Raw genomic sequence first — 9524 nt, 5'->3', positions numbered from 1 at the left:
GTGTGAACCCGAGCCAGACAAACCTGGATGGTCACTCGCCGATGTCACAGTTGGAAAGCGGTCGGAGGGCTCCTGGCCGGCAGCCCAGGGAGAGCACGAAGACCCAGCAACCAATCAGCGGCCGCCCAAAGGTTGCCATGACCACGCCGCCTGTTAGGACCGCGCCCTCTCCTGCCCAGCAGCCAATCGGCGGCCGCCCAGCCGTTGCCACGGCCACGCCGAGTGTTAGGACCGCGTACACACACAGGGGAGACCTGCCTGCAGCCCCAGACCCAGGGCTCACAACCGTCCCGGCAGCCGCCGCCGGACACCGGCCGCTTCCCGGTTTCCCGAGCTCCCAGTATGAACCGCAAGAAGCTGCAGAAGCTGACGGACTCCTTAAATAAAAATTGCAAGCATTGTAAGTAAGAATCAAGGGCTGGGCGGGCAGAGACTCCCGAGCCAGGCCCTATCCTGCGGGTGCTAGAGTCCGGTCTGCAGAGCCTCTCCACGCCTGACCCTAAAGAGGAGTCTGGAAGGGAACACTAGCATCAGTTACTTGGGGTGGACACCCACGGAGCCCAGGATCTTAAGGAGCATTTCCAGGTCTCCAGGCACCAAATTCTACACCCATGCATGCACTACTTGCTTCTCAAACCTTCTCTTAACTTCCCATTGCGTTATAAATGTGATTTAATTACCCTGAAGACATATGTGGCCCTAGCCTCACATTTAGGTGGAAAACAAGCACTAAAAACCACTGGAATCAAGAGAAGTAGCACAACAAAAAGCTCTTAGAGAAAATCAACTGTCAAGGTACAAGTTCTGGAATTTACTAAGCAATCCTTAAGGGAAAGTGTGTATCAACGGTTGAACATCCTTAGGAAAGGTGGGTTAAAGTGGTACAGAAACCTGTATCTCAGGGCAAGAAAATGTGCCTGGAAACCAAGGAGCTCAAAAAAGCTAATCACACAGTAGAGTATCTGTTCCCATCTCTGGAGCCCTACTTTCCTGTAAAGTGAAGGAGACTTGGCAGGTGGCAAGATGAACACCCATTAAAGATGTTAACATTAATAACCTCCCTACTCCCGTCTCACACATAATCTGAAAAGTGGTCCTAGAATTTCACAGGTAACTTTATAATTATATTAAGATTCAAAAACAGAACTGTGCTTGGGCAAGGAAACTATGGATATGGTATAAATGTCTGATAATCCAGCTTATAAGTTATGTGCTTATTACAAAACTACTGGTCTCTTAAAAAGTAGAAGAAACCATAATCTCAAGACTATTCCCATTGTGCAAAGAAAGAAGAGCAAACATGTTTTGATGTAGTTCTAAAGATTATGGAATCTAGCGCCTTCTAATCAGAGTTAGTATCTTGTAAAATGAAAGATAGGAAAGTCTGTCAGGATGGTGCTGCAAATAAAAGTTATGGTGTGTATAAGCACCTTAAACTCCTAAAATAAAAGTTATCCTTTAATCTATTATTATGGTTACTATAATCTGAGAGTTTTGTCCTGCTGTTTTTCTTAAAATACTTTCATTTGTTGGAAAAGACCAGATTTTCTTAAAACATCTAGAAACATATTGAATAAACAATGCAATAACTACTATACACAACAAACACTGAATTTGATTTAGTTCCTTTTCCAGTGTGTTTGCAAATGTATTGCAGACATTCTGTGAATATATTAAAAGATAAGTGAAAACAGGACAAGAAAACCAGTCAACAGTTTCGATTTTTGTCCTCACATAAAATTTTTAAAGTAAGTCTTAGGAACCTTGATGACAGTGACTTAATCATGGACGTTGTGATAATTTTGAATCTTTACACAGAAGACCTTTCTTCTAAAGTCAGATTTCCTTTTAGTTGCCAGGTGATGTTCCCAGCAGGATGAAGTGAGTAAATTTTGCAGAATCAGAGAAGAAAGTATCTTCAGTGGTGGTCTAGTTAATCCACCGCCTGGCAGATCTGATCTGCAGAGCAGACTTACACCAATCCAAAAAGATGAAAAATCCCTTCTCCGGTATCCCTAATTTCATTTAGTATTGTATTCTTGAATTTAAGAAACATTTCAGCAAGAGAATTTTTCCTGTTGAAAAATTACTCAGATTTGATACTTTGGGTAATAAGCTAATATTCTTTCATTTTTATGTCAGCTGAGATGGGAAAATAGCTAATCAACACCCTCTCAGCTAGCATTCCATATATGTTAACGGATAGCATCATCTTTCAGGCAAGTCTCACTTCCGCAACCATTAACATCTCTTTTTATTTTTAGAGTTTTTATTGTGGTTAAATACACACAATGTAAAATGTATCACTTTAATTATTTGAAGTGCACAGCTCAGTGGCATTAAGTACATTCACATTGTTGGGCAGCTATGCCCCCCGTCATCTCCAGAACTTTCTCATCTTCCCAAACTGAACCTCTATCCCCATGAGGCTATTGGTCCCTTCCTCCTCCCCTAGCCCCTGGCACCCACCACCTACTTTTTTGTCTCTGTGAATTTGACTACTCTGGGTACATCATATAAGTGCAATCATAAAATATTTGTCATCTTTGTCTGGCTTATTTCACTCTAGCCTGTTGTATTCAAGAGTCATGATATGGTAGCATGATTCACAATTTCCTTCCTTTTTGAAGCTGAATCATAATCCTTTGTATGGATGGACACCCATCTACTCATCCTTCCATGGACACCTGGGTTGTGTCCACCTTTTGACTGTTGTGAAAACTCCTGCTATGAACACTGGAGAACAAATATCAGAGTCCATGCTTTCAATCCTCTGGGGAAAGTACCCAGAAGTGAAATCACTGGATTGTGTAGTATTTTGATGTTTAAGTTTTTTGAGGAAGTGACATACCATTCATACCATTTTCTGTGGCAACTAACAGTTCTTTTAAAAATTATAACCACTATATCATTGTCTACTATTTATCAATCTATTTACTAAATCATTTATTTTCTGAAGATTTCAATGTTCCTCTTAAATTGTGGTGCTCTAAACCAGAAATCACCCTCAAACCTGTCCTGGCCTGCAAGACAAGATGGGATTTACCCGCTTCTCTGTGCTATTTCCTTGTATATGGACACATCTTCTTTGTTTTCAGAAATGCTCAACCACAATTTTGTCTTGTTTTGAAATAAAATCTTCCCCATCTTCCACCTGTAGTTCATATTTAAACTCCGTTTTATGTTCTTAATGCTAGACACTAATCCTTCCACCCAGGCACCTCAGACGGTGATTGGGACACAATCAGCTCTGTGTTTACTGCACCACCCTTTCCACAGTCATGTATACTACAAGCAGGCACGAGTGTGCACACGCTTTAGACAAAAGTGTTCTTCTTCCAAGGTGCTGCTTCATGGTTGCCTGTTCATTTTCATATCATCCACAACCCACGCTTCCTGTGTGCTAGAATATGCTTAAATCCTTCTTTATTGGAAAATAGGTGATTCTGATTTCCAAAATCTGACTCATGGCTTCACAAAAGCTAATATGAGATGCAAGTAAGTGCCTAGTTTGGGGGAGATTGGTATCTATCTCCAGGGGAATGCTAAACTATAAATCTCACAAATGCCTGTAATCAAAATGCTGCAGAGGGCTTCCCTGGTGGTCCAGTAGTTAAGAATATGCCTGCCAGTGCAGGGGACACAGGTTTGATCCCTGATCTGGGAGGATCCCACAGCCATGGAGCAACTTAGCCTGTGCGCCACAACTATTGAGCCTGTGCTCTAGAGCCGGGGAGCCACAACTACTCAAGCTCTTGTGCCCTAGAGCCTATTCTCTGCAAGAAGAGAAGCCACAGCAATGAGAAGCCCATGCATTGCAACTAGAGAGCAGTCCCTGCTTGCCACAACTAGAGAAAGCCTATATGTGGCAATGAAGACCCAGCACAGCCAAAAACGAACAAATAAATAAAACTATTTATTTTTTAATTTAAGTTTTTAAATTTAAGTTTTTAAAATGCTGGGGGAAATTACCATTCTTCACATCACCATGCTCACCTCTGCTGCCTTGTTCAGGTTATAATCAGACCCCACAGTTGCCTTTCAAGTGACCTGGCTGATATTATCGTTTTTTCCTAAATATGACAGCTCAGTCTGTGGGAGGGATGGCTGTTGTTCCCACTATGGCGAGACTCTGGGGTGGTGGGGTCCTCTGTTAACCTGGGGGTCATGAGTCTCAAAGCAGGGTCGTCTCCTGTCGACAGCTGGCTGTGGACGGCTCCAGTGTTGTTTGTTTGCAGACTCATTCATGCAAAGTTGAAGCTGGACTTTAAAGGTTAAAATGCCTTTTTGTTATGTCTTAATTTTATGCTTTCCCAGTTAGTAAATTTGAAGTGAAATGCCTTATCAACCTCTTCTATAACCTGGTGGGAGAAGTGACGGAGCGGCAGGGTGTGATCATCGGGCTGGACCGCAACGCCTTTCGGAACATCCTACATATGACGTTTGGGATGACGGACGACATGATCATGGACAGGGGTGAGCAGATGCCAGCATCCTAATGGGGCAGATCCAGCCGTAACTGAGGAAAACAGTTTGGAGCTCAGGCAAATTCTGGGAGGGACGCTTCATGTTCTGTGATCCCAATTCCACTTGAACATAAAAACTTAATTTTCATATTTGTAGGGAAGAAGATAGCGACCATCTTTTTGTGTATTTAAGAAGAGGACAAAGTCAGCCTGAATAACTAAGTTTCCTTTACCTTATATCAGAAAACCCCAAACATTTCTATTTCTACTTAGTAAATAGAATAATATGAAAAGATAGTTTTAAAAGGACACTTAAATTTCCTTATACCATTGAGAGTATTTCAGTAAAAATTAAGATCTAGCCTGTCATGTAGTAGCATTACTTTCATTGAGTAAGAAAAATACAAAATTATATATTTCATGTTAACATACCGACATCTAGTATACCAACTTGTTTATATGTTAATTGTTGATTCATGCCTTTAGATACTTAGTTTGCTTGTTCTCACAAAGTATGAAGGGAGAATGTAAAAGTTTAGGTGAAGGAGTTTTCCAGCATTGTGACGCCTCAGTTTCCTGTTTTGTCAAATGAGAACATGGTACCACACGGTCCTGAAGTTTCACTTAAACGTTAAGAGTGAGCAGTGTGGTGCAGGCCCTCACTGAGAATACAAGCTCAGCACAAGTGTCATGTTGTATGTCTCTCTCTTTTTTTAGTTTTCCGAGGGTTTGATAAAGACAACGATGGTTGCATAAGTGTAACAGAGTGGGTTTATGGATTATCAGTGTTTCTTCGAGGAACTCTGGAAGAAAAAATGAAATGTAAGATTTCATGTCATTCTACTGGTTTGTACTTTATGATAAGCAGGTGCAAAGAATGAATCAGTGTGGTGGGTTTGTCTGTTGTTTGCTTGATTTGATCTCCCATTGACTTCATGTAGGGAGCAAATTCAAGTCAATAATAAGGGTGGAAAAAAGTAATAAACAGACAAATCAGGACACTCTAAGGAGGAATCATGCCAAGCAAGACCACATAAGCATATAGCACACATGCTAACCATATATGCATGCCTTTAGGTATGAAAGTATTGAGTATTTTACATATTTTGTTACTTGAATTATAATCATAAAAGTCAAAAACATTGATTCAAGATTCTGATTCTTAGTTAATTCCTAATTCAGCCCCAGTGAACTCTGTTTAAGAGGCACATTTCAATCAGTTTTCCAAGGTTTTCAAGATGAAATTGTCAACTTGTTGTTCCTTGGCCTGCTCTTTGTAGGTAAGTGTAAGAAACTTTTCTAGAACTGTTGAGTATATTCAATAAGTGGATGTTAAACATCTATTATGGAAATTGATTGCTTTGAGTCCTGGGGCTTGATAAAGAGTATCACCCTAGAGCCCTGGGCCTTGAAAACCATCAGAGCAAATGCTGTCTTGCTAATGACAGCACTTTCGTATTGGTTGTTTTTTTAAGATTGCTTTGAAGTGTTTGACTTGAATGGGGACAGCTTCATCTCCAAGGAGGAGATGTTCCACATGCTGAAGAACAGCCTCCTGAAGCAGCCATCTGAGGAAGACCCTGACGAAGGCATCAAGGACTTGGTGGAGATCACCCTGAAGAAAATGGTGAGATGGATCATTCAGGCTTTTCTACTGAAATTCACTTCCCAGGTGGCATTTGTGGTAAAGAACCTGCCTGCCAGTGCAGGACAGACATGGGTTCAATCCCTGGGTGGGGAAGATCCACTGGAGAAGAGAATGGCAACCCACTCCAGTATTCTTGCCTGCAGAATCCCATGGACAGAAGAGTATGGAGGGCTATAGTCCATAGGGTTGCAAAGAGTCAAACACAACTGAGCGATTTAGCATGCACAGAAATTCACAGGCCAGAGATGGGATAGAAATAAGAATTCAAATTACGGAAACTCTTTTCCTGGGCTTCTCTGATGGTTCAGTGGTAAAGAATCCGCCTGCCAATGCAGGAGATCCAGGTTCAATCCCTGAATCAAGAAGATCCCCTGGAGAAGGAAATGGCAACCCACTCCAGTATTCTTGCCTGGGAAATGCCATGGACAGAGAAGCCTGGTGAGTTATAGTCCATGGGGACACAAAGAGTCTGACACAACTTAGCAACTAAACAAGAATCAGTTTCCTGCCTCGTGAAAGAAAGCTCCAGCTTGTTCTCTTTCACCATAGTATTAAAGGATCTTTTCCATTTCATCACTTAGTCTTTTACTTTTCTAACATCTTTCTTTGAACCATGGACCACGAGAAGATAGTGTGTTTCTGTGATCAGTGTTTCCATGTTAACTGCCACGTGGCGGTTGCCCCCAGGACCATGATCATGATGGGAAGCTGTCTTTCGCGGACTATGAACAGGCCGTGAGGGAGGAGACCCTTCTACTGGAAGCGTTTGGGCCATGTCTCCCTGACCCAAAGGTAACGGCGTGTGTTCATAGAACAGAGACCAAAACATCCTATAGGAGCAGCAGCCCAGGACTCCCTAGTTTGGCAAGTGATCAGATGAGTCACCTTCACCCACAGAGGACGGCTTCTAAAAGAGAAAGGTGGCCAAGAAATAGGGCTGGTCCATGTCTTTGAACTCATGTAGTCCACTGTGACTTTTTCATCCACTAACTTGTTCGTTCCTGTAAGAAATTATTATTGAAGCGTAATGTGGGCCAGAAACCCAGATGAAAAACTCTAGGGCTGCACTCCAGAGTAGGGGAAAAAACATGAAAATGATTACATGATAATAATTATTATTATACCAGCGTTGCAATAATGCCAATCAGTACCATGAGCAGTGCTGGCAGCCCCGTGTGGCCTCACTTGTCCCCTGACAAGCCCATGAAGTTGGCAGTATCATTGTCCTCATTTTACGGATGAGGAAACCTAGGCTCAGAGAGTGTGGGCCACTTGCCGGGGTTCACTGATCATGGGTTACAGAGTCCCCGGGACCCAGGTGCTGGGGCTCAGAGGGGCATGTGTGGTCAAGAGAGGACATGGAAACTGCTGCAGGGAGTTGGGTGGACAGCTGGAGGGAAAAGGCGGGCTCGCGGGTCTTGTGGACCCAGTGGTCAACCAGATGCACAGGGGCAGCAGGGCCCACACAGAGGGAGTGTCATGTGTGAGAGGCAAAGGGGGACAGTATCAGGAGAGCATCTGGAGTCGTGAGGCTGAGAATGAGCCTGGAGGACACAGAAGGGCCCAGTGCGTGGAGCTCGGAGTTTGGGCTTTGTCTTGAAGGTCATGAGGATCTGTTGAAAGGTGTTAGGCAGATGGAGTGATGCAATACATGAATATTGCCATATTTCCACCCCAGTCTCTCATCTGTATCTGACACCAGCTGGGCTTGTGTCTTACTCAACCTTGCCCCTCCCCACCCCCAGGTCTCCCTCCAGCATCTCTGCTGCCACCACAGCCTGGCTGTCCCATGATGTGCCCTCTGGGATCCCCAGGGTGCCTGCCCTCCTGCAGCCCCTGGTTCTGGCCTGTGAACCAGCGCCTGGTTCTGGTTCTAAGCCTGTGGACAGGGGCCCCTGGGAGCCGGGTCTCGCCCTCCTGGTGGTCCCTGAACCGGCGCTGGGCTGGAACAGAGTCAGCACCTGAGAATGAGCACACAGCCCATCCCAGGTCCCCACCTCACGCTCCTCATCACTGCCAGGCTCTTCGGACATTAGGCAGACACACAGAACACTTTGTGTTAGTCTGTACTAATTTGAGCACTTTCATTTTACAGAGCCAGAAAGAATTTGAAGCCCAAGTATTCAAAGATCCAAATGAATTCAATGAGGTGTGAATTCCTAAATGTCATCTCAAGTGAGTAAAAAGGGAGGCTCACCCATACTGTGTATTCTTTCTGCTTAGCCTGGAAGGTGCGGGCGAATTTGGTGAATTGTGTGTTTGAGGGGGAATGGGTCAGGGTTGACTAACATACATCATCACCTTTGGTGTAAGATCAAGTAAGACAGACGTAGACACAGATTTCCTTATTAGCTGTGGTTGGGTTTGGCCCAGTGGGTTATCGCTGCAGAGAGGAGTTACCACCTAGACCATCTGTTGACACAAGCTGTCATAAAATATCTCCATGAATGAAACGAATAGAGAGAGCGTGTAATCATGAGTTGTTTTCTTCATGACGAAAAGATGGTGGGCACACATCTGAACATCACCGAAACTACTGAATTCCCATTGGAGCAATCAGTAACCAAGATGGCTTCAAAGAACGATAATTCCGGTGTTCAGCATTGAGACACCTTCCTGCTGTGCCCTGGGAGACAGTCAGAGACACAGGGCCTGTTTTCATCTGCTCTGTGTCACTGTCTGAAGTGCCTGAGGGCTCAGCCTACTGCCCAGAGGGGCCCCGAGCAAACACCAGGGACAGACAGCACCACGAGGCTGACCCATCTGTGGGTGGGCAGGGGGGGGCATGCTCCTCCCTGGGTCTGAGGTGAGGTCTGGGTGTGAGTCAGCCCAGATGCCCCCCTTCTGGTCAGATTCAAAGCCCCCACTCTGTTCTGCCCCCCTGGGTCTCCCCATGGGCCCCACTGTTAGTCCACATCACCCCACCTGGGACGCCCCTTGTGCAGCCCCTCATCCGGGGCCATGTCATCACATGTGCCCACCAGCCGGGTATCCCCAAAGCCAGCCTTGCCTTCCCTTGCCCCCGTTTCCAGTGGGTGCTGAGGGCATCGGACGCAGCTCGAGAAAGACGGGCCTCATTCTGCTGCTGAGCCACGTCTGCCTCCTGCGAACTCCAGGGCAGCCGTGGGGATGTCAAGTGGGAACCCCCGGTCCACGTGCAGACACGTAAAGGCCACATGGCCTATCAAATTCCCCTTGTTACTGCATATGCTTTATTACATTTTAGCAAAAGAATACCTAGTGTTAAAAATGAAGTGCTGTAAATAAGTGGAATATCCAATTTCATGAAATAGAAGACATTTTACTGTCCAAATGTTTTCTTAAAGTTTTGGATTCTCACACAGATGGACTTTGATACAACTTTTCTGTCTTGAGTTGGTATATAAAAAATGCAACACAATATGCTTGTA

At 44.5% G+C, this 9524-nt stretch overlaps 1 protein-coding gene across 1 annotated transcript; it reads left to right on the top strand.

Moving 5' to 3' along the window:
* Positions 1–342: 342 nt before the first annotated feature.
* On the top strand, positions 343–9186 carry CLXN (calaxin). Its single transcript, XM_061122804.1, has 6 exons — positions 343–400; positions 5184–5288; positions 5942–6093; positions 6802–6906; positions 8210–8289; positions 9147–9186. The coding sequence occupies exons 1-5, from the start codon at positions 343–345 to the stop codon at positions 8267–8269; spliced, it is 480 nt and encodes a 159-aa protein (XP_060978787.1). The 3' UTR covers positions 8270–8289; positions 9147–9186.
* The last annotated feature ends 338 nt before the right edge of the window (positions 9187–9524 follow it).

The sequence above is a fragment of the Dama dama genome, chromosome 21, assembly GCF_033118175.1.
Source record: "Dama dama isolate Ldn47 chromosome 21, ASM3311817v1, whole genome shotgun sequence".
NCBI lineage: Eukaryota > Metazoa > Chordata > Mammalia > Artiodactyla > Cervidae > Dama > Dama dama.
The sequence above is the reverse complement of the archived record's forward strand: the minus strand, read 5'-3'. Positions and strand labels throughout refer to the sequence as shown.

What these genes read in the sequence shown, in the direction of transcription:
- CLXN (XM_061122804.1), top strand. Translation starts at nt 343, where the DNA reads ATGAACCGCAAGAAGCTGCAGAAGCTGACGGACTCCTTAAATAAAAAT. An exon ending in AAATAAAAATTGCAAGCATT is followed by an intron (nt 401 to 5,183) that starts GTAAGTAAGAAT and finishes CTCTTTTTTTAG; the next exon opens with TTTTCCGAGGGTTTGATAAA. An exon ending in TCTGGAAGAAAAAATGAAAT is followed by an intron (nt 5,289 to 5,941) that starts GTAAGATTTCAT and finishes TGTTTTTTTAAG; the next exon opens with ATTGCTTTGAAGTGTTTGAC.